This window comes from Castor canadensis, chromosome 16 (genome assembly GCF_047511655.1).
Source record: "Castor canadensis chromosome 16, mCasCan1.hap1v2, whole genome shotgun sequence".
Lineage (NCBI taxonomy): Eukaryota > Metazoa > Chordata > Mammalia > Rodentia > Castoridae > Castor > Castor canadensis.
The window spans coordinates 75092034-75117205 of NC_133401.1; the positions used below are offsets into that span (position 1 = coordinate 75092034).

The 25172-nt window shown below is 40.9% G+C and overlaps 1 protein-coding gene across 8 annotated transcripts in view; it reads right to left on the bottom strand.

Moving 5' to 3' along the window:
- Ebf1 (EBF transcription factor 1) overlaps positions 1 to 25172 on the bottom strand; it is a 392676-nt gene that overhangs the window by 11387 nt on the left and 356117 nt on the right. For all 8 annotated transcript variants that reach the window (XM_074057661.1, XM_074057660.1, XM_074057659.1 and 5 more), the window contains exons 11-15: positions 23003 to 23091; positions 6482 to 6547; positions 4816 to 4993; positions 3999 to 4178; positions 52 to 246 (exon numbers count right to left, since the gene is read on the bottom strand). In XM_074057661.1, coding sequence (XP_073913762.1) covers positions 52 to 246; positions 3999 to 4178; positions 4816 to 4993; positions 6482 to 6547; positions 23003 to 23091 — 708 coding nt within the window. The remainder of the gene's footprint in view (positions 1 to 51; positions 247 to 3998; positions 4179 to 4815; positions 4994 to 6481; positions 6548 to 23002; positions 23092 to 25172) is intronic.

Here is a 25172-nt window from a genome sequence, read left to right on the forward strand (position 1 = left end):
CTGTAAGGGCAAAGCTGCATGAGTTCTCATGGCTGTGGACCCAGGGCTTACCTTGCAGGCTGTTCCCATTGGTGCTGGTGCAGGTGGGAGGCGGGGAGGTCTGGGGTCTAACGACCGGTGCAAAAGCACTCTTCTGTTTCACGGCTGAGACCATGTTGGCTGGTGAGAAGGAGAAGATGCCCGAAGAGCTGCTGCAGTTGGAGGGGAGGCTTGTGGAGGAGGCCATGGTGGGGCTGGATGGCACGACTGGGAGGGACAATGGGAAAGGAAAATCAGCCCCTCTTGTAGCATCCTGAGAGGGGGAAACTCGGATTCCTCCCTTACCCAGCCACCCTGCTTGGGCATGAACCTCACTACAACTCTTAGGACCCTGTCCACCTACATCATTTGATACTTGGCATGTTCTAACATTCATTGTCAGTGATCTTCATTTACTGCAGGCCCACCATGTGTCCTGCTGTTGCTAGGCAGTGGAATCACAGGTAGCAATTTCCATCCAGAAAAATCATCCACCCTACTCAGCTTAAGGCAGCATCCAATCCAAACAGCAATCCAAACAAAGCTGCCATCCTTTGAGTTTTCCAAGCCAGAAAACAAAAATGCAATAGTTTCTTAGCCGGGACAAAGCAACACAAAAAAAATGACAAAGGTGAGTGTGGCCACCTTGGAGCAGAAAGAGGGGAAACCAGAGAGGACTTCATAGAAGAGGACTCAGAGGAAGCTTTCCAAGTACAGCCTAAACTAAGGTTTTAGCACAGGGGCTGGAGATGAAGGGACAGGAGGCAGCCAGCTTGTGAGAGGGTGGTCACCAACGACAGAATGAGAGGTGTGAAGAAGAAGGGTGAGTGGAAGGCAAGGTCAGGATTCTGACTTATGGCACTGGTACATGGAGGTATGGAGGGGACCCATTTCTCTCCAAGAGGCTCTGAGGTCGGCCTTACTGCTCCACAGTTTAAAGATTGGCAGACTGGAAGCCAGGTAGATAAGCGGCCTGCCGCATACAACGTTTGTGGAAAATGCTGAACTATAAGTCCAAGTTCCAAAGTCTTTATGCCACCCCCATGGAGCATTACATAAATGTGTGTCAATTAAGCAGCAGGCTAGGAGCCTATGTAAACACTCACAGTCTGGTAGGGCTGGGGAATGCAGATAACCAATGATGGGAGGACTTTGGTGATTCAGAGAAGGGAAAAAAGTCCTAGTTGTGTGGTATAGGAAAGAGTTTGGAAGAGCTGTATGCTTTAGCATTCACGATCCTCTCTGCCTGGCATTTCACCTTTTGCTCATCTCTTGCTCACCTCGGGAGACAGATTTTGCATGCATTGCCAAGGCTCATGTTTTCTACACTCACTTTCTATTTCCTCCATTTCCTGAAAAAAATTAGGAATCCCGTCCAATGATCCTGGGCCCTTCCTTTCACTTCATTATGTTTCATATTATTAATAAACTTCACATCTTGCTTTATCATGCACAAAAATCTTCACATCTTTTTTATCTTGTTGTTGGCACAGCCACCTAAAGTTAGAGGCCTATGACATCTTTTATATACCTAACCCAACTGAAACTCAGAGAGTAGCTTAGCCAATTGCCCAACGGCCACAGCAAGGCTGTGCTGAAGCCAAGAATCAAAACCAAATCCTGCGCTCTTTCTACTACCCTACCCTGTGAAGGAAACAGATCTCCAGAGGACAAAGTCTTCTGCCATTGAGCCCGCAAGCATCTAACGAGCTGTTTGGGTGGCCCTAATCCTTGGCCTCCTGGCTTTGGATCATTGGACAAGTGGGACTGAAATCAGTCACAGGCAGTGATGGCCATCAGGAGGAAATGACCCTTTGTCATCAGCCTAAGACCCACCAAATATCCAAAGGCAAAGAATACTCCATGGAGCAGAACACAGAGCTACATCCTCAGAGTTTTCACGAACATTTTCTAAACTGTACTTTTTTCTTTTAATGAGGCCAGCATTTTTATACATCTCTTAAGATTTGTAAATGTGAAAATACGCTCAATAATAACACCCATTTAAATTGCAAAACCCCTGCACTGGAGGTTTGATTTTTAAATATTCGTAGACTTGAAATCCTGCTGGTTCACGGAGGAAGGCAATTAATCTCGTTGGCAAATGCAATCATTACGTGTATTTAGAGGTGGGGAGTTGGGGGGTGCTTAACAGAGAAAGAGGTGAAATATAGTCAAGCTATTCCATTTGTTATAACATTATTACTTATCAGCCCCACACCAGAAAGTGTGTTCACCAGTAAAATGTCTTATTTTATTTTTTATTCTGTTGGAATTTTTCAACATGAGTAGTTTATCAATAATTAAATATTACAGAGGCAAAAATTCAAATCAGTTGGGCTTTGTGTTTATTGTCTCATTTGCGTTTATGCAGATAAAACCATAGGCCCCATCTGAGGGCCTATTTGAGATTTTAATACTGTATTTGTGAGCACTGAGGAAATCAATTAATGGAAATTAAGTGTTCGAAGTTTACAGGCTGACAGATGCAATCTCGGGCTGAAGTCGCTGGGTGTTATGCACAGACTTGGGAAGATGAACAGTCCAGGACCCTAAATTGAATTGCTACCATATAGCAATTAGTTTATTGATTTAATTAAGAATACTACCTTTTAATTTTCAGGTCATGATTGAAACATTTTCTGATTGAATAGATGGGGGAATGCTGAAGTGAGAGATCTATGAGAAACAATCTTTCAATAAATCAAAGTCAAATGTGAAACTGACCCCAAAATGTGGAGTCTTGAGCAGACAGACATAATTCATACATATTATTTGGGGGAATCATAAATGTTCAACAAACTGCTGATTCCAAACAAATAAGGTAGAAATGTAGAATTTCCTAAGCAGAAAAATCTACCCAGAAAGGGAAAAACCTCTATACTTTCCAAAGTAACTCTTCTAAAGATCAAGGGTGACCTTTCTGCCTTCAAAGGATTAGCACCTCCACACGTCTAGCATGGGAGTCAGCACCATTATTTACTTTCAGCTAGGGCTTTTTTTAAAAAATCATGAATTTTCTTCTTGTGTAACAACACATCGCTATCCTTCCATGAACATCTATGAGCTTGGCCACATCTCACATACCAGAAGAGGCCTGACAATGTGCCAGACGAGCTTGACCATTGAAAAAATATTCTCAGAGGACAATCAAGGAACTGTGGGAACACAGGCGAATCATTTTAGAGAGAGAAAGACAGAGAGGCCTCTTTAGATGTATATATTTATAGATAATGGTCAATTTGCTGAGATTCTTCAGACACAATCTTAATGTTGTACCCAAACAAACAATTTAAGCTAAACTTCTTTAAGACAGGGACAAGGCACCAAAGAATATATGCAGTGTGTATATAGTGCCAGATGTTTGGAAAAAATAGTGTATTTTTGATATGTTGAGTGTTTTTTTTTTTTTAAGAACACACTAAACATGAAGGGAAAAATTTAAAAAATAAAGAGTCCTATTCCTTAAGGGAGATTATAAATTATAGATTATTGTTGCTGTACAATGCCACCACATGCTACCTTTCTATTATGTGATTGAGACTCACATTTCTGATGTGTTGCCTATGTGACCATGGTCTCATCCATGTGACTGGATGGTATGAGTGCTAGTTCCTCTTCCATGTTACAAAGAAGAAAAACTGAGGCTTGGAGAACAGATGAACTTGTGCAGGGCCTCCAGTTAGTAACTGGTAGAAGCAGTTGACAACCCCATCACCATTTGGCCCCAAGCAGAGGTGCTCAGAATGACAACTTGTGGCTGCTTTTGGTGGCAGCCAGGTTCTGACTATTGGAGAGACACTGAAGGTGAACAGAGAGCACAGATTTCTGCTGGTGATGATGGGCTTTTAGCAGCATTGGAGGGCAGTGCCTGGTAGGACAGGGGTTCTCAGACTGAGCAGCTCTGCCTGATGGGGCCCACAGCAGCAAGGAGCAATCCTAGGGAAGACACGTAAATCACAGGACATGGGTCTACTTACTGGCGTAGGGTGAGTTGGCAGCTGAGCCGTTCAGGAAAGTTGGGGAACCGCCCAAATTGGACATGGCAGCAGAGCCGTATCCATTCATGCTTGTGGTGACAGAGTTATAGTTGGTCTGCTGGGGGGTGGTGCTCGGCACATACCCATGTGGTGACACACTGCTTGAGTTGCGGGTGAAACCTGCAAATCAGGGATGAGGGTGGTGTTCAGTCAGATGGTAGCAGTTCTGGGAGCAGACAGGAAGGGCTCTACTTCTTGTCCCCTTGCTGCAATCCAAAGGGAGGGAACCTGGTGATTCACGTGCATGGGGTGGTGGTGTAGCTCTGTGATTAAAATGGGACGCCAGCAAAAGATACATTTCTTTGGAGATCATAAATACTTAGCAGGGCTGTGAGAAGTGGCAATGCAGGGCCTATAAATTATCATTTTGGAGCAGAAATAAATCCCAATCTAAGAGATGGTCCCTGGATTTCAGAGGTCCCTAGTCCCTGGGCAAGAGTGATGTGTGCTGGCTGTTCAAAACTTTAATTCCAACCCTCTTTGTGATCTGTCAGTTTTGGTTTATGATAAAAAGATTGAGAGGGGGCTGAATCCATGCTTTCTTTCTAGCCCCCCACCAAATTTCCAGGCACAAGAGCAAGAAACAAAATCCTGCAATAATATTTGATATGCACAAACTAGGAATCCTCCCCTGGGGGGGAAGAAAATAAGATTTTAAAATAAAAATTGTTTGATGCCACATAAATGGTGGAGGTGGGAGCTTGAGCTTGGCAAGGGACAGGGAAAATGGGAAGGACAGAAAGAGCAGGCTTCTGACCCTGATTGGTGGCTTGGGATGCCTCCGAGACATTCACGGCCAGCTGTCCGCTGAAGGAATTCACGCCCATCATCCCTGCATGGACGGAGGTGTTAGCGAGGGCGGGGAGTTGGTTGTGGTTGCGAGGGACACTGTACAGAGCCTCTGCAATGTCGGCTGCTCTCTTCAGAATAATTTCCTGAAAGAGTGAAGGGAACCTTCCATTTAGCTCCGGCCCCCCCACCCACACTCCCAATAATACCAGTTTTTAAGTGCTTCCTATAGGCCAGGAACTGGGATGAGGACTTTCAACGGCTCCCTGTATTAGTTTCTGTGTCCTCTTTAATGAACCTGTGAGGTCACTTTTATCATCTTTGTCATGTGCATAGCGCAGTTGAGGAGACTGAGGCTCAGAAAGGCAAAGATCTCACTGAAGGAAGCTGCTTGTTTTTTTTTTTTGTTTGTTTTCTAAATAAATTAAAAAATTAATCAAAATTCCTAAACTTGATGTTTTTATAGTGAGATTTCCTTCTTTTTGGTAAGACTAAATGATACTGCATCTTATATTAATATATGACACATTTTCTTTATCAACTCATCCATTGACTGACATTTCAGTTGTTTTCATGTCTTGGCTATTGAGAATAATGTTGCAATTTAATATGGAAATACAGAAATCTTTTCAATAATACTCAATTTATTTACTTCAGACATGTACACACAACTGGGGCTGCTGGTTCATTTGGTTGTTCTATATTTAATTTTTTGAAGAACTTCTAAACTGTTTTCTTTATTTATTTTATTGTTGTGCTGGGGGTACATTGTGGCATTTGCAAAATTTCTTAGAATATATCAACTGTAGGTAATTTACCACCTCCATCATTCTCCTTTACCCCCCCTCCATTCCTAGAATAGCTTCAACAGGTCTCGTTTTTCCATTTTCATAGATGTGTACACAGTATTTGCTCTATATTTAAGGGCAGAGTTGAGATTCTTATACCATTTGTTTGAGTTTGAAAGTCCATTCTAGACAATACAGGCATCATATGGTTACTCCCTTCTCCAACAATAATACACAGGAACTCTAGGTGATGTCATAGGAGAGAGACAGAGCTGGTGGTGGTTGGGGGACAGGGTGATGCTGCAATTCATGTCCCCTGTTAATAGAAAGTACAGGCTGCAGATGACAAGCTGGAGCCTGAGTATTCGTAGGCTCTGAACATTGACTCAGGAGATTCATGAAAAAGGGGTGAAGGACTTGTCAGACTCAGTTTCCTAAGCAATCTGAGTTCTGTACATGGATCTGCTTCATAAAACAGAATCAGAAAGTACTATGTAGGCTTCATTATACATTTTAGGAGAAGAAATTAAACCCTTTCTCCTCCTAAATTTGCTTGAAAACCAGAGAGAAATAAAACACCAGTAACTCCTCCTTCATTTATGAAGGACAATCCCAGTGGAGATTAGCATTAAATGGAGTACTTTTTCTGGTAATGGAAAATGATTCAATAGAAAAGGCAATAAAAGATTTACAAAAGAGGGAAGGATTGACTTCCCCTGCAATGTGTCACATGTGAATTGTCACTCTCACACATGTGGCTTTTGTATTTCTGGTGCTTTCTCATTCTGGGATCTTGCATGGAGTGAGGAAAGGCACACGGGTTAGACAGAGATGCAGCACACCTACCTGGTTGTTGTGTGGCATCCCGTACAGTGCTTCAACCAGATCAGCAGCTCTTTTGAGGATCACTTCCTATCAAGAGAAAAGTGGATAGAATCCTGTGTCACTGTCTTTTCACATGCTCTCAGTCCTGTCCTTCTGGCCATACTCTGCCAAGGCACAGCTGGAAAGCAGTAGCTTGGGGATCGTTGGCATGGCGTTAAATCACCAATCTATCCTTGTTCACATACACACTTAATCGAGTCAAAAGGTGAGCATCATTGGTACTGCAAGATAAAATTCATCATCACTCAATAGTCTTCCATAGGCACGATAAAGCACTCATATGTTTATTGCTGAATACAATTCTGAGGTCATTTACTAGATTACTACAATCAAAGTCATCAGCACATGTTATGAATCCCTAGGATGTGTTTATTTTGTACTTAATTGCTTATCCCAGGAACCATGACCTTATCAGACAGGTCATTTTGGAGGGATTGCCAATCAATCTTCAGTTACTAGAAGCATGTAGCATTAAACTTCTTTTGTTTATCCCTCTTGTATGGCAGAGCTGTGATATACAATGGTGATACAGTGAACTCCACGCTAAAGCAATGAGCCATTTGTCAAAGGCTCTTACAAAAGGAATCTCCTGTCCCAGAAGCCCCCTCTGTACCAGTTTTCATGACTGGCAGCATCCGTTTCTTTTATAGCGCTTCTTTGCCATTTCAGTATTGTTTGCCATTCTCCCCATTTGCTCATTCGTTCTCATCCTAGATTGTCATTCCAGTTGAAGAAAAAAAAATCTCTCCTTTGGATGGGCTTCTGCATTTGGTTTGCATGGTTCAGATAAATTGAAGTACTGTACAAAAGAGCAATTACCAATAGGGCTAATTTTTTTTCCATTCTAGCAAAAAGAAATCTTTGTCTCTTCATGTTGCCCAATTGCAGATTCAGCTCTTCTTCCAGAATAGAAAGGAAGGGCAAAGGGTGCCCAGAAAAGAATCAGCCCTTAAGGGTGTGATATGACGATCAGAGGCGATTTGGAAGAAGGTTTGTTTACTATTTCTCACCTTTAATAAAGTTTCAAACAGAAGTTTAACTTGAAACATTTTTACCCAGTAGAGTTCTATACAGAGAAGCTGTGCTGTTCAATTGTCATAGACTGCAGGCGCTGATCAGAAAATAGGGATATAATTACATTCATTTTGCTGTCACCATAGCCTCTGCAAAACTCCTCGAACAACTCTTGAAATGACAAGCTTTTAGACACATATTAGCATTTTTCAATTTTAAATTCTCTCCAATATAAGATAAAACAGTTGTCACACTGGAGTAACAACTTATGACATATATAATGTCCTAAATTCAAAAATGAGAGGGAAGAGTTTTCAATGCTCAATAAACAGTTGTGCTTGCTTCAAGGTATAGACCCCTTTATAAATCAATTCAGTCCTTTTCTTTCAGCTACTGAGCGAAAAATATCATATAATCAATGGGGTCTGAACCAATAGATTTGAAATCTGTTCTTTACTTTTTAATGCAAGCTACAAGAAGATTTACACTTTTTTGTTTGCCATATTGTCTGACCGCAGCAGTTAATAATTTACGACAGTCAGGCCCACTAAAACCTATCCCTGGATCAAATTCAGCATGTGCCTTTTTCACTAAAACCTCATGGCTTTATCTGGCTCAGAGAAAGATTAAAACAAAACAGGATCAAGTTAGTTTATTTATTAAGATTTGACGTCTCTGGGTCTATGTTCATTTATATCTTCAAGTAAATATTGATGTCAGTATTTGGACTTGGGCTTGGCACGGAAGGTATTTTTCTTTCATTCTTAGGAAAAAAATGTAAGTCTGTTTATTGAAAGCATGATGAAGGGTACAGAAAGACTGTGAACTTCATTCTTGCAAAACTATAAATGGGGACTAAGCAGTCTACCTTCTAATCATTTCCCAGAATCAGGGAAGAGGGAAATTCAAAATGAATGCCAGGATCGTTAAAGGTTTTGTAAACCTGGAAAATCTCATCTTTTGTGTATTCATTTTAATATTCTATATTTTTGGTGATAAAGTTTGTCAGTGACAAAATCTACTTGGTATTTTAGTACCAAAGGCTCATTCATCGTCATTCAATCCTTTGAGTGTGAAGCACGTGCACCTTAGTTCCTAAAGTTGAATCTTTCTTTGATCCACGATGCTACCTTCTTGATACATGATGGCAAGTCATGGGTTTCCATTTGGCCCAGGGCCATAGGTGTGGTATCAGCCCAGTAACCCTTAAGACCAGCGTCTTGAATCTGCAGAGAGTCAGCCTGGATTTCTCGTCCTGGAAGCTACATCCTTAAATGATATCTCACCCTTTTTTTTCTTTTTAAAAATGCACTTCCTTGCAGTATCAACTTTGAGGTTTAAGAGAGACCTACATTTGCTTTAGCACTGCCAGTGTGATTCAGCGGCTATCAGTTATCTGTGCAAATGGGAAGGAGAAAGGACATTTCTGGGTCCTCTATGAGTTAGTGCAACAGACCTGCAAGGTGCTTGGATTTCGGTGACCAGAAAATTGCTCTCACCTCCTTGTCATTACGTTCCCAGTGAACTGGCCCCCAAGCGTGTTTGTGTTGGGGATCTAATATATTGCCTTTCAATCAGAGCTGAGAGCCACTGAACACACAGACAGAACATGACGAGCAGGTCAGGAAAGCAATAAAGATTTTACAGAGCTGTCCAAGGTGCTAAATTTACTCAATAATGGGTTTGGCACCATAGTGTTAACCTCTCATTTACTACCAGTTTCAGGGACTAAATTGAAGTAGCTGACTTCATTTACCTTGAAATGTATATTTTATGATATTATGTAAGTAGATTGAAAGGGCACTGCAGTTTTAACAATTTAAAGGCTAAAGCATGTTTAAGATGAAACTTGAATATTTATTGTATATTGCACTTAAAGTATATAGAATGTTAAAATGTATTGATTAAATTTGTAAAAGGCATTATAAAAATGACAGGTAGTATAAAAGATGTATGCCTTTTAAAATCAAATTGATAGTGTATGCTATCTCTTCTGTGGTCACAAGTGTAATTTTTTTGCAGTTTTATATGGTAATTTGAAAAATCTGTAATTTCACATTAAGAAATGATTGAAGCTAGGATTTTTTTTTAAAAAAAGACACTTCCCATAAGGGGAAGAGTTAGATATTTCGTATAATCTTTTGTCTCTGAAATTGTTCCTGAAGTCCTTGTTTTGTGGCATTAGAAAGGAGTACAGTAGAAGGATCCTTCAATTCTAATTTTCAGTTTTAATATTTCTGGAAAGAAAGAGCACTTGGCTAGTACTAATTTCAATTTTTCAAGGCATTTATTTGTCAGTAGAGATTTTCTCTTCTTTTCATAATGTTTAAAACATCTCCCTGCTTGCAGTTTCAAACATGAGGGTAGAGATTAGAGTCTTCCAAGATAATTAATCCTATCCTAAGAGTTAAAAAAAAAGTCCCATTTGGGAATTAAAAAGACAAATACCACCATCCTAAATATTGAAAATCCCCTGAGCCTCCTTAAAGAAGTAATGCTTGTTCTCCAATCTACATCCTGAGTCAAACTATTTTTCTTTTTCATGGCCTTGGATTTTTTTCTCTTAAAGAAACAGAAAATGTTTACTTTTAAAAACAACTGTAGCTAGTTCCTTTCACAAACATTTTATTTCACCAAATGTTTGCAGTGACTGTAGATTAACGATTATGTGAGTGGGGGGTTGTGGAGAAAAAGTGAATATGTTATACTCAGCCTTGGTGTCTACAAAAAATATCAGGAAGAGACTCAAGGAGGAGTGGGGTTCCAAGAAATAGTTCAAATGTAACTGTTATGGGCTTTACTTATGATTTGGAATCACAGAACTTATGATCAAGGCATACACATGTATAGAAATATTAAAACAACCACCCCCACTGTACAGTTAATATATTTTTTTGGCAGAACTGGGGGTTTGAACTCTGGGCCTCATGCTTGCTATGCAGGCACTCAACCACTTGAGCCACTCCACCAGCCATGTTTTGTATTGGATAATTTCAGGACAGGGTCTCATAAACCCTTTATCTGGGCTGGCTTCAAACCATGATCCTCCTGATCTCTGCCTCTTCAGTAGGTAGGATTACAGGTGTGAGCCACCCGTACCTTTGGCTGTACAGTTTATATTTGCTGTTTAAAAATGTGGGGAAATGCTTAATGAACTGCAAACAGGGAGAGCAAAGTCACTTTTACTATATTGCAATCCAATCAGTAGGTAAATCAATTTGAACTGCTGGTTCCCCTCACCCCACACTATTATCACATGTGGCAGATATTATCCTCCAGTAACTTTTGGGGTATAGAGCTACAGGCTTCTATAGAATTACACAAGATTGTCCTTGTCTTTTGTCTGCCTTCTTTATTCAATCTTCTCCCACTACTATCTGGAGAACTGCTCTTTGTTGTGGTCTAAACTGTCCTCCACAGTCTAGAAGCAAGACATTTGGCTCCTTCTTTCCTATCTCTAGCTCTCATTCCCTTTGCCTTTCCTTCTTGGGCGTGTCCATTAGCAATGACTCTCAGTCTTCAAAAGCCTGGTACTGAAGGTGGTGGTGGTGTAGTAGTGAAGGAAAAAATAAATGTTTATTGATAGCAGAATGTGACCTTGCTCATCTTCACAGAGCCTCTTAGCACAAATGTACCATTTGTATTACCATTTGGTAAATGAGGAAACTGAGACAGGTCAGCTAGCTATCACTTAGGATACTCGACTGAGGAGTGGCTGAGCATGGATTCAGCCCAAGGCCATAAAAGCCTAAACTTTAAGTAATGATGCTAGTCAATCATAAATAATCCCACCTTTGCTGATATCCCAACTCCTAATCTCTGCCATTCCTCTGGAGAATAGTGTTGACTGTATAAACCACCAAGGATGGCACAAAGTACTTGCTGTTAAGTTATTTTGCCCTGATCTGAATAAACCTCTTTGATGCTGTGGGTCCGTCTTAATCTCCTTCAGCAGCCCCTAGCACAGTGCTCAGCAGAGCACAGACCCTGACAAATTCTTGATGAACAGTTGATTCTAAGATACCATTGCTGACTTTAAAAAGTACATGGCTAATTTATATAATGAAATGACAGTCATATATTTGTTATAGTTTATAAATGCACAAGATTTGAATTTGGTGTTCCATTTAGCTTCAGACTTTTTAATCCAATATATAAATTCCCAAAGGTCAAGTTTTGATCACTGTGAGTTTTTTTTTTAATGTCACTTATTTTTATGTATTTGCTCTTTCGCTCCTGCAGGCTTGTGCTTATATTTTAATTTTGTGATTAATATAATGAATCATGTCTAGTACAGACATTATCTCCAGTTATAGGCTGCTAGCACCATGAGGTTGGTCCTGATGTACATCAGCCTTTTATTAACTGTATTCTCCAGCCCTTAAAAATACTTAGGAATTTGCACACTCATGGAAAGCCACCTTGGAAACCAGGCACATCATGTCAAGTATGCAGACATACCTAACTCATCTCTCTTTCTAGTTCCTGAGAGTAAAAACCTCTGAGGATTTTTAGCTATTTGTGGGAGTCCTCTAATAGCATCTAACCTCAAGAGTGTGGTTGATACGCTCACAGTCACTAGGCTGAGGGGAAGACTGTCTATCTGACCACTACTGAACCTATTTATGAACTCAATGTTTTGAGTAACTAAAATCCACATGAGCAGGACCGATGCCTGAACGTTTGTCCACTCATGGCACAGGTAGGCCAACTCGTAAAGCCAATGGCTAACCATTTGCCAATACAGCATTAATTTTTTAAGTTTCACAATTAGATTTTGAGACTCTGGGAACTCCCTCATGAAAGTAGGACCCAGGGAGTCTTTAGTAACTGGAGAGAACAATCTCCCAATGGGAGAGAAAACAAAATATCAAACTACAAACCTCAGTAATCAAAATTGAATAGGGTGATTCCTGAGAGAAGTGTGCAATACTTACCTGTCACCACACCTTTCCCCAACACCTGCTTATCATCAACCTACTTTGCCCTACCAAGAGATTCCAAATTCAGTAGGCCAGATATCAGCAACATAAAATGAAATGGAGTGACAAAAATCACTCTTGACTTAAGAGATGATAAGCATCTATCAATGAAGTCGTCACTGATTTCACTGGCAACCTCATTACAGAGATCACTGTAAGGGGCCAGATTTTGCCATGTCACTGGACCTTTAAGTCCTGGCTCTTCTCTCATTTGCTTCTGAAAGTCTAGGTGACATTACTGATGGGAAAGCCCAAATGCTGAAAAATTGATTAGAAATAAGGGCAAAATAGTTTCTGTTGGGTATTGAGGGGGGGGAGCGGGAGGGGGGGAGTGGGTGGTAAGGGAGGGGGTGGGGGCAGGGGGGAGAAATGAACCAAGCCTCGTATGCACATATGAATAATAAAAGAAAAATGAAAAAAAAAAAAAGAAAAAAAAAAAAAAAAGAAGTCTCTGGCAGCCCTTTTCCTACCGAGCTGTATGTACAATGCAATAAACAGTAGTTGTTAAGATGTATTTCTGTGGCGTTTCACATCCCAACTTCCTTTGTGTTTATTCAGCCAAACGGAAAATTCCACAACAGTAGACACCGCGTTCTAAAAAATCAGTATAATGAGGGCATCGAGGGAAAGAGTGAAACAAACCAAAATAACACTTGGGCTCTGTTTAGTTCCCAATCCTCTGAGACATTCCTCACACTTTTCATTTCTCTTGTAATAGGAACTTGTTGAAATAGAGCTTACTGTAGATCATTAGAAGCCTTTAGTGTCACACTTGAAACACATTTTACTCAGAAGTCCTGTGACTGAGAAGAGTCACTTACGTTTTAGCATGGATATAATTAAGGATGCTTCTGTTGAAAGGGGCAGTCTCATGACCGAGGACCACTTTCGAGTAAATTGAAATGGAAAGGAGGAGCAGAGGGGAGGTGTAGGTAGCAAGTGGATATTTCCAGGGAGGCATAAAATGCCAAATGTGTAACAATTATATTTTACAACCCTGCACTCTAAAGCCTTCAGAGTATTTTTATCATAGAAAAAGACTCAGCTGAAGCTACACCTGCCCTACAGAACACACTAGCGAATACTTATTGTCCATTGCCTTTAAAGGAAAATAAAATTGAAATCCCAAAATCTGTAGTAATTTCCAGAAAGAAGGAATTAAACCTTTTTTGAAAGAGTACACAGTGATGATTACGAGAGACCAAAGCACCAAAAGTGTTCTAGTCCAGGGAAAATGCAAGAACTGATGGGCCACATTGGAAAGTTGATTTTCTGTTCGGATGAGACAGCATTTCTCTTACTTCCCAAACATATTATTACGTATCATCAGCTGGCCTGGCTGGTGGTAGACCAGAAAGCTTTGCCTTTGTTCCAAACATGGTGTAGGAGACTTCTGAACCATATGAAATTAAAGTAGGTTGTAAGCTAACACAGCTGCATCCACGTAAGACATCCTAACTTACATGATTGACTTTTACAGTGGAAAGAAAAAAGCTGTTTTCAAGCTGCTGTTATTGCCTCAATGGAAAAAAAAAAAAATCAATGAAAGTGAAATGAACAAGAGATTTTTGTCTGAATTGCAGTTACTACCACTGAAGAGCTATGGATATTAAAAGGTCAACAAATAAATTAGTCAGAGTGTTATGAAATGAATGATTTGGCTTATAATTTTATTGAGTGAAAATTGTTCGCTGCCTATTAGACCAGGTAATTTTTATCTGGTGCCTCAATTACTGTTCCATAAGCAATAATATAGTTGTAAGAGCTGCCGGTTCGATCGTGTGACCTCTGAGAAGCTGGCTAGGACAGCTGACTTTGCGATGATGGATAACTCAGCTTGGTCTCCATGAGGTGCCGAGCCTCCCTTCCTGCAAGGGGATCTCATAAAAGAAACATTACAACTTGATTCATTTTACCAAAATGTTACACTTTTCAGGTGTCAGCAGTTAAGTGTAAATTGTGAAACCAGGCATCCCTGGGAAGAGTTACGACAATGGCTTTTCTGGGTTTTTGGGGGGCGGTGGGGGGGAACAGTCTCCTGGCCTTCTCTTCTAAAAAGGTGTCATGGTAATTGGTGAAAGAAGCCTGGGGTGCTTCCCTGCCACAAATACAGTGAAGAATGGATCTGCATCCTTGTGGATATGACCTGCTCAGAGGTACAGAGCTGAACCTGGTAACCTCTGGCTGGCTCTTCTTATTCCAATTCATTGTACTGGTTTAAGACCAGCGCTCTGGGTAAGGTCCTGCCGAGTGGCCTTGGAAATCGACTTTCTGATCAGGATAAAAGGCTCTACTGAAAGAGAAAGCTAGGGACAGAGGTGCCTTTTTCAGGGCTAGGTTGTAAAGTCAGCACATGAAACAAAAACTGCCTTGAGTCAAAATTACCCTTGAAAATCTTTTAAGTCACCTTAAAGTCACCAAGGCCTGGGCTTTTAGACACACAAAAAAACCCCAAAATTAACTATTTCTGTTTCTCTTTGTCTTTTAGCTATGGCTTCCCTTTCCCTAGGGCAAGGCAGAAAAAATATCTAGCTTGAGAGTAAAAGGCCCATGGAATAAGCAAAGAAATGCGTTGGTCATATACGTGTGTGTGTACACATGGAGGTAAAATATGTATATTTACCTGTGCATTGAACAAATGTACACCTCATATTTCTGTTAAACTCAATTAAGAGACACGAGTCCTGCTAGAACTTCACTGTATTGCAAGCAAATCTAAGGCAGATGGAAATATAGTTGGTTCTTACATTTTTGAACATCATCAGTTATTCTGTGTACCTCTAGACAAATGGTATTTGTAAGCAATGGCTCCCAAGGTCTTACAGATAGATGGTCCTGAGTAAAACTGCAATTAAAATCCACTGCCACAAGACTGCCGGGGCTCAGTACCTATTACACCAATACTTAACTGAATTGGTACTCAGGGCTGAAAATAGGGAGGCAGGCTTCAGCCCCTCAGCAGCTGCCTCTGCTCCTCTGGGTTGCCGTGGGGTGGGGATGAGCTGCCCCTCTTCCTCCTGTTACTTCTTACACTAATGAGTAATTATATTCAATGCCGCCATGTGGAGGTGGGGTATAAAGCAGATTAGGCTCCTAGGAGCCCAGTGCTTACAAAGCACTGGAAAGCGTTCCAGAACTCAGCTGTTGGGTAACTGATCTTCCAAACCTCTGCCACAATGACTCTGCAGTAAAGAGAAAGAATTCTCTCCAAGGTTTGTCTGTGTGGGTTTTTAATTTCTGCTGCCACTTCTGCCTGGCTCAGCCATCTGTGAGCTAACCTCGGTCGATGCCACTTTCCTCCTCCAAAGTAAGCTTGAGGGATTTTGAGATTAGTTTGCAAAACTGCCTCTTCTTAAAATTCCTTTTTCTTCATTCTAGGAGGCAGCGCTTAGGGACCCGGGCTCTGGATCTGCAGTCCAGTGGGCTCGGCTCAGCTCCGTGCTCTGCCACTTACGAGCAGTGTAGATTTGTGCCTCTGTTCCTCACTTGTAAATCAAGGTCAATACCAACACCTGCTTCAATAGAGTATGGACAGTTTGTGCTTATCAAAGAATAGGCAGCAATAGTGTGGATGAGCCCCACTGGTTTGGGCAAAACCTTTGCATTCTTGCAGTCAGCGTGGATTGCATGCCTGAGTGTTGTGTGCAACACTACAAAAAATTCTGAGTGGAGTAAGGTTAGGTGAAGCAAGATGAGGCAGGAAGCCTCTGTTCACAAGTTACATGAAATTGAGAGTCCCTTGTCCTCTCTGAACCTCAGTTTCTGCAACTGTAAAACAAACATGATATAAGCAGAATAATTTACTGCAAAACAAGTGAGTTAAAACAGAAAATCTGAGAATTATGGGGTTTTGGGTTTTTGGAGGAGTCATGGGACTTTTTAAATGGAGCTACATCCTCTTTCTCCAGAAAAATTATATGTGCAGGCATGTGTGTGTGTGTGTGTGTGTGTGCATATTCACACAGAGAGAATTGTACATACAATCTCAGATCTAGGCTAAATTCCCTAGATTAAGAGACATGCATATAAGTCATTACTAAACTAAGCACATTATCAAGATGGGGGGATGGAATTAGCTATAAGTTTTCTGGCAGATACAGAAGAGGGAGGGGAAATGGTCTGCATTCCATGGTTTGTGTTTCTGACAAGAGAATGTAGGGACAAAATGTTTCCTGGAATAGAACTCAAGTGTTTTTTTTTTTTTTTTCCACAGAGTTGAACATACCATAATGCCATAAGATGTACACTTGATTCTGTTTTTGTTTGCACAGGCTCACTTTCATTTTTAGATGTAATATTAATACAAATAATTTTCAGTTTATTAATACAAACAATAATTTAGTTTCCTTGAATTAGAAAGGTAAATAAATAAGTATAGACAACGCAAGAGAGAAGTCTGTGTTACTGTGTGGAAAATACGATGTAGTTTTTCTTGCACTGAAACGCTTAGTCATTCCTCTTTTCTGCTGGGAGGCAAGGTGGTTTATGCAAAGATTTCTTCTTTGTATTTTCACTGATGCATCTGCAGGTTTTGAATTACTGAGAGTCTTTGCATAAAGACTAAAACAATAAAAGCATAATTAGAATACATTGGATACAGCCAACTCCACTTTTATTTTGTCCCGGCTCTGTATTTATGATAAATCGCTAAACAGGAGTGCTCTTTAGGGAGGGTGAGTTTGGGTCTCATCTCTCCACTGAGCAAACACAGGGCATGTGACTGGAGTCTGAATTTCAATTTTGCAAGTGTGCAGTTGAACTGAATAATATTTGGCACAACTGAACCACTAAATGGCTGATTTACTAAATTATTATTAGATGAGCCCTTGCTGTTCCATATGAAAGTGCAGTCTCTGTCTTCCTTCATGGTGTGATCAAATTGTTCTGTGTTTAAATATTCAGCATGAGGCTAACGTGAACTGGTGAACTGAGACTATAAACACTCACTTGCAATACGGATAGAGCGACAGAGAGGCAACATATCGTGTGGCCCACGGAGGTGAAAATGATTTATATTTAGGGACGTTGTTGTCTCCTTCCATTACTTTAAGGTACTCTTAATTAGCCTGGTGTTGGAAATGACTAATCCCCACATATAGGAGGAGCAGCCTCACGGAGACTGAAATTTCAAATGCCATGAAGATTTGCTTCCTTGGTGGTGCCAAACCCTGAGTTTTATTCATGGTGGGTTCCATAGTACCCACAGAATAGCAAGTTTGCCTGAGCAGACTGGTGTTTGACACTCAGTGTATTTTTCCAGAGCCACCAGAAGGGCCAACAGTCCCTTCCTTCCTGAAGTCTGCCATCTTGACAATCCACATGTAATTCTCCAGCTACCCCAATAACTAGCCCCACCTCCCTCTCTTCTTTACTGACACCTGCTGGAATGACCAGCCACTCTTGGCTCCTTGGATAAACAGAAACACCCCTGTCTCGTGCCCTGGGAGGGCAGTTATAGGCAAGCACTTAAAATACTGTGATCACTTACAGTAGATTAGAATTTTTATTGGTGCCATGTTGCCATAACAACATGAAGACAGCAGATGACTTAAGCGAGGCTTGCAAAGCAAAGGCTGCTCATCTGGCAGTTAAAATGAGTACAGTTCATTTCACAAGTTTCCCATATGGACTCTTAGTGTATGGTAATGAGGATACCATATGGTGAGAGAAAATGCACTGAAACAATTGGGTTCCACTGGCTGAGTGGGAAGTTGGGAGGGAGAACCTGGGTGAGAGATTCTGGTGTGCTCTCTGGGTTCAAGGTTTGGCTGAAGTTGGTTCAGGATGGTTGTTTTCCATAGGGGTTTCAAGTTTCTTAATCTGTTCCTTAATCTGTCGTCTGTGGGAAATGACAAACATCTTGCAAATTTTGCAATATCATTCATCACAAACTGTCAGCAGTGTTTGCAAATCTGACTTGCAAGATCTCTTAAATGTGTTGTTCTTAAAAGGCAACAGTACCAAGTTTTTAGACAAAGTGCAGGAAATTTTAAGCACTTCTGACAAGCAGAAACATTAGCAGTAATCATTTTAAAAACACTCGCATCTTTTGCCTGCATGTTTAGCTGTAAATAATGTGGGAATGTATAAAAGCTTTAAAGTAAAAATATAATAAATAGTTTTTATTACGTTTCATAAAGGATAAAAAATGTTTGGAGCCACATATACGGGCTGTCTATACATGTCAACATATAGAGATGGATAGCCCCATTCTCCTAACCAGATTGGAAGCCTGGAAAGACAGCTTGCAGAAGTCTGTACAGTCAATTCTGCACTATACATGCTTCATAAAAGATGAGTGTAAATGCATTAGTTAGACACGGTGAGCTAAATTCGAAGGTCAGGCAGGGCTGGGAGGGCTGAAATATCACACAACCAATAAGTATAATTACTCTTTTTTAAGTCTATTAAGTGGTGTTGTTCCATGAAGGCTCAGGGGTATAGGACATGAAGAACAAGATAAAGTAATGTGTATTTATTACTCCCACTGGATCAATTTACTAGATATTTTCAGCTCCATAAAGCAAAATACACAAATGCAGCCTTTGTTACTTTTCTCAAACTGCTTTATTTTCACTAAAAGAGGGACTGGCTCTTGGAGAAAACACATGTTTGCCCTGTGGAAGTTCTGGTTCCCATGCCAGCCTCTCTCCATGGATGAATGAGAGAAGATAATCTCCTCCAGGCAGGATCATTTAGGTGGCCAGCTTGGAAGAAAAAGTGGGAACTCCACATAACAAAGCTTCTGAGTCCAAGGACCTGAGTTCAAATCCTGCCTACTAGCTGTGATGTCTTAGCAAGTCACCACTGGGGGCTCTGATCCTCATCTGTAGAAGGGAAGGGGGATACACACCATGTAGGGATTAGTGGTTCCCATTTAGTGGGATCTTCCTCTATCCAGGAATACATTACTCCCTAACCCCTAACAGCAGCAGTGTAGACACCTGCTTCACAGAGGAGAATGTGGAGGCTTAGGAATTGTACATACCAAGTCATGGAGCTGGTTCCCAACCCCTACATGTGTCTGGATGGAGAGTTAACTCTCTTGGCTTTTCTACTGTGCAGAAGCCTGGGTCAAAAGGTGCTAGACTCACAATAGGCATGAAGAAAACGCATCCCAGTTTCCCTGGAGTCAAGGCTAACCAGGAATATTGCCTAGACTCAGGTCTGCTCTCACTGCCTATGAGCTCAAGCTCATTGACCACTTGCGAAGACAACTAGCAATCTGAACGGGAATAGAAACACCTCTGCCCTTCAAACCCAAGACTGCTCCTTATTCAACACTTCTGGGTTGTATTACCACAGTCCCCAGCCCCCTGACCTCCACAGCATAAGAATAGTCAACCTTGACCCTAGATTCACCTATCCCTTCCCCTCTTGCCAGAATCCAGAGAAGAAGGCAAATCTGTGTGAGACTGAACAGAGCGCTGTGACTTAAAAACTGTCCTTTTCTGTGTACATATGGAAAACGGTACCAAAAAACTTCTAGGGTCAGCATAATTATAGTCTTTTCAGTTTGTGTGTAGCGAACTATCACTGGGTGACTTTCCGAAACAAAATAATTTACACAGAAGGATTCCTCTTGCTCCTGTTTCCCCATTTGGTAAAGGGGAAAGATGTCTACATTTACAACTTCTCTCAGAAAAGGGACTTTAGTAAACCAAAGCATGTCCAAGTTCTTTGAAAAAAATCACAACCCTGTACACAAAGGCATATTATTATGGAAAGCTGTCTGCGGGGTCTTTGGAACCATTTCATTTGACAGAGTATGTGGGTGGTTGTATGAATCTAGCTTTGTCTATTCACAACACATGGGTTTAATAAAAGCGTTTGTTTTTTAAGGTGTGTGGTCCACAGCTCACTGAAACACTCCTGTTTGACAAACACTGACCATGATTCTGAGAAAGGCAGAGCCCATATTTATCCCCCTGACAATGGACAGTGGGAGTATGACTCTCCCCAGGCCTCGGGAATACCTTGTGCTGGCTCCATCCACCACTTCCTGACCGTGCCCTTGAACTTGCACTCCACCTTAACTTTTGGAGCCAAGAGGAGAGCCGCTCTGCCCTGAGTCACACTGAGCATTTCCTGGAGTGGGCTCCAGCCATAGTTGCAATGGTCAAGTGACCAGATGCAAGCTGTGGAGTGTTTCCTTAGCACACAAATCCATTGTGTGTCCTTGATTACGCTTCCCAAACCCAGGAAAAAAGCACTGAGCATTTCACCATCAGCCACCAGAGAAAAAGTGACACGTGCCTGTGCTATTTGTCTAGTATTTCTGAATAAAAGGTACACTGTAAAAATGTGTTCAGAAGTAAGTGCACAGAACTCAACTCTATAGTCCTGTCTCTCTCCTTAAGAATAAGAAAAATATTGTTTGGCTTAAGATCTCACCTATCAAACCATACCTGTCTCCCAGTCTTTAATAAGTATTTTTAGAATGGCAATTAAGGGCCAGACCCGTGGGATTGCCTCTTTTATCTTTTGCCATCCTATGATGTCAGCACAATTATTAGATCCGTTTTATAGATGAAGAAACCGAGGCACAGAAAATAAATCACATATTCAACTGCTCACAGGATTAGAATTCCTGCTCTGCAGAGTGAAGAGCTCTCAAAAACCAGGGTTATATATTTACTCAACCACCAGACAGTCAAAGCTACCTCCTGTGGAATGCTAAGCCAGTGATAAAAATCACAACCTGATGAAGTAGGAAATATCACCATCCCTGCTGTCTGATCGGTAAGCAAATGGGGGCATGGGAAAGTAAAGAAGTTGACCTAGGATGTTGCATAGTCAAGCTCTGCCTCCTACCTTGTGCAATCTAACTCTCCAGAACATTCTCTCCACCCCTCCAAAGGACCCTGGAGATCAAATGCTAAATCAATGGTGAATATAAAGTGAAGAGCCTCCCCAGATAGGAACACTGGGGAGAAATGGGCAGGGTGTCTTTGCCTCTGTTGTACCACTGCAATAACTATGGCACTGCCCACTAGATAGACCCATGTCATGTATTTCATCCTCTTAAAAAATTACCCATGTGTCCCACAGGAAATGCATGAGAGTCATGTTCTTGATAGACAGAGGAACCTCAAGGTAAATCTCTCCAGGGAACATCTGTGATGGAATGCACTGCTGCTCACTATTATAAGTGGACAATTTAATTGGTCACTAGGAACAAGTTAGAGTGGAAGAGGAAAGGAGGTCCCCTTTTAAAGATGTGAATAAGTTAACACATCAAATAATGTCTTCCTTAGGTCAAGTGCTGTCAAGGTGTACAGCACTTCCAAAAGAGGCTGTTCTGGGAGACCAAAGACTGAATCAGAGCCAGGTCAACGTGGAAGACAGGCGTTATAGCCTGTCTGTCTTCCTTTCTTTGGTCAGGTATAGCCACTGCTCACTCTACCCCTCACGTCTGTTCATGTGCTCCAGGGGCAGCTGTATGCCAAAAAGGACCTTTTCTGACAGGTGGCTCTTCCGACACATGCAGCCACCCATGGGTAAGATTTGAGGATTAACTGTTCCTCCAAGGAAATCCTTTGAGCTAGCAAGGATGCCAGCTTCGTTTTTATAAATATTTTACAAGGATGCATGCATCTAGCAATAACACAAATGCAGATGGACTCTGCCACAAAAGGGATCTCCCAACCACTAGTTTAATTTGATGGTCCTCACAACTGTATTGTAAATGAAACTTCATTCTGTTGTTATTGACATAAACAGTGAGTAGTGCACTAATTCTGTACCTTACCCACTGTCTCCTCTGAGTATTCACGGGGCTGTGGCTGCCCTTTGGTTAACTGTAACTACTGTTTTGGTTATGATTAGTGTGGGTTCCCTGTGGAGCCCACAAGGCTCCAGTTTCTCAGGGACATGGATGGGACTGTCTCCAACTCTCACGTAACAGTCGATAAAGGTGGATTTCCTTTAGTCTTTGATAGTAATTAACAAGGCATTGCCGTATGACATACATTACTCCATCCTACATTTTTAATTTCTCACATTTTTATGCTTTTTCTTAAATAGGCAAGATACCTCAGGAGGAAAGAGCCTGTCTTACTGGTCCAGTCTGCAACTCTTTCTACTCTTCCTTGTGTAGGTAAAAATTTGCTTCTCTTCTGCTTCTTAAGAATTGGTATGATACACTCATTAGCCTAGAGCTAATCTCGGTTTATATGCTGTGTGACCTTGGGTAAGTTATTTAACCTCTTGTCGATTCCTTATTTTCTTCCCTAAAATAGAAGTGGTACTTGTACCACCTTCAACAGTAAATAAGTGTTAAAACAGAGAGCAGTGCATTGCATACACGAACGTGTTCACTACTCTGATTGTTGCTTGTCTTATGGTTCCCAAGAAACAAAGCTCAAAAACATGAGTCCTTTATCTAGGAGCTAATTTTTATCCTTGGCAGAGTTCTTTTTTTTTTTTGCCATTCACTCAAGTCTACCTTTCCAAAAACCATACCCCAAAGAGGAGGAATCCTGACCTTTGGCAAACGCTCGGGGTCGCCAGGGTGCCGGGGAATGACCTTCTGTAACCTCTGGAAACCGTAGTCGATGGTGGGTTCGTTGAGTGCTGCAATGAAGAAGTCAGGAAGTTAGAACATTTTCAGAAAAGAGAGCAGATGTGATTGACAACAGTGGTGCTGTGGAAGTTACTGGGAAGTCTCCTGAGTACTTCTGATCACAGGAATGTTGTCTTTGATGACATCTGCTCCTGCCACTTCCTACTAATGGGACTTCCCCAAAAGAGCATTAGAAACAAGTCTTGAACACCACTCCTCAGGCCAAATTTCATATTCCTTACACTTTCACAAATACAAAGTTAAAACAAATTTTTTTTATTGTGGTCCTGGGGTTTGAATTCGGGACCTTGCCCTTGGCCGGTGCTCTGCCACCTGAGTCATGCCACCAGACCTTTTTGCTTCAGTTTGTCTTTCAGATAGGGTCTCCAGTTTGCCCTGGGTCAGCCTCAGAATGCTACCTCAGCCTCTCGTGTAGCTGAGATTACAGGTATGCATCACCACACCCAGCTAGTAAAATGGTATTTGATGTGAGGTTTTAGGATTCACTGCAGTTTAGAGGCTTGTCTGTGGGTATCCACAGACTGTGAAATCGCTAGTGGACCTCAACTGATACAGTATCTCAGGGTGCTTTCTAAGACCCTAAGAGTCTACAGAGAAAGATATTGAAGATGTGCTCGATTCATACCCTTCATATCTGAAATGACAGACCTGCTCACCAATATTGGTATTATTTCGACAAATAGACCAGCCTCTGTGGAAGATGAGCTTAGAGCAGCCAAGTCCCTAAGAATGATTCTCAAATAGACTACAAGAAAAGCAAACCTATAATGGTATTTGGAGACCAGGAGACGTGTTGTGCCCTTATGGTCAACATGGCCCTATCATTTTCAGAATTCTTCCCTGGGTCAAAAATGATTTTCAGCCTGTGTCATCTGAGAACATGAGAAAGATGGCATTCTGTCCACTATCTGTATTCCAGTATTCGAGAAGTAATGAGTAGGCAGGTCGTTTTTTAATGTCTTTTCTTTTCTTCTTTAGTTTAACCAAAGTAGTCAAGTGCATAATTTCTCCCTTACTGAATAAACAAGCAGTCTTTGTAGCTCTTCCACTCAGCTATACATTAAAACACAAGTTACCACATGCTTTACTTAAAATTCATTTCCATTAACCTAAATTTTAAAAGTGAGATTCATACTACTATGAACTTTAAAAAACTGTATTAAATTCAAATAGGTCCCGAGGCTAATGGAAGCAATTTGTATACCAGCCCAAACTGACTGGCCCACTTTTCAAAATACAGGTATGATAATCTGGTGGTTTTAAAAGGACATTTAAATTGAAAGACTGTGAATTTAGTACATAATTATACCAATAGAACCCTTTAACTTGTCAACTTGTAAATCTAAAAGGCTATCAATCATTTCTAAAGAGGAAATAAACCTTAAAATTCCTTGATTGACAGTGCTTACTTTTTATGTAAGAAAAAAAAAAAGAAAACACTGCATAAAGTGGCCAGAAATCCATCTACAAAAGTACATTGTTTTACATAGGTGAGTAAAAAGCCAATAATTACACCTCCAAAAGACATATAAATCAGAGCAAGTACTTTTTCCTCACTTGTAGATTTTAAGTCAGAGTGAACTTGGAGTAACTTTTTATTAAAAAGATTTTTTCCCGAATGCAATGCTTATTGAAGTTGTTTTAATAGAGTCGCATTTTCATTTGGGATAATGTAATCATTTTTGCAAATAGGAGATTTAGCCAACCTTCCCCCCTTTCCAAACAATAAACTTTCAACCTGTCTCTTGTGGAAATTAACCAAAATTATACCCAGGTGTCCCAAATCTCTCTCTACATCTATATGAGTTAAGGCACAATATTTATTACTCCTCCCATTTTATGAATTACTTTCTAAACCCTTGAGAAGAATTCTATTTTATTTTTTCAAATTAGACTTGTAGAGGAAAAGCAGCCTTAGAATTCTTTATGCAGGGAAGCTGTTCCTAGTAAAATCCAGGGTATTTAATCAAGAAATGGGAGAGATAGGCTTGAGCACTAAGGTTTAAGTTATTTATCATACCCACCTCCCAACCCATAATGTTAATTGCCAAGAAAAACATTGTACCATAAA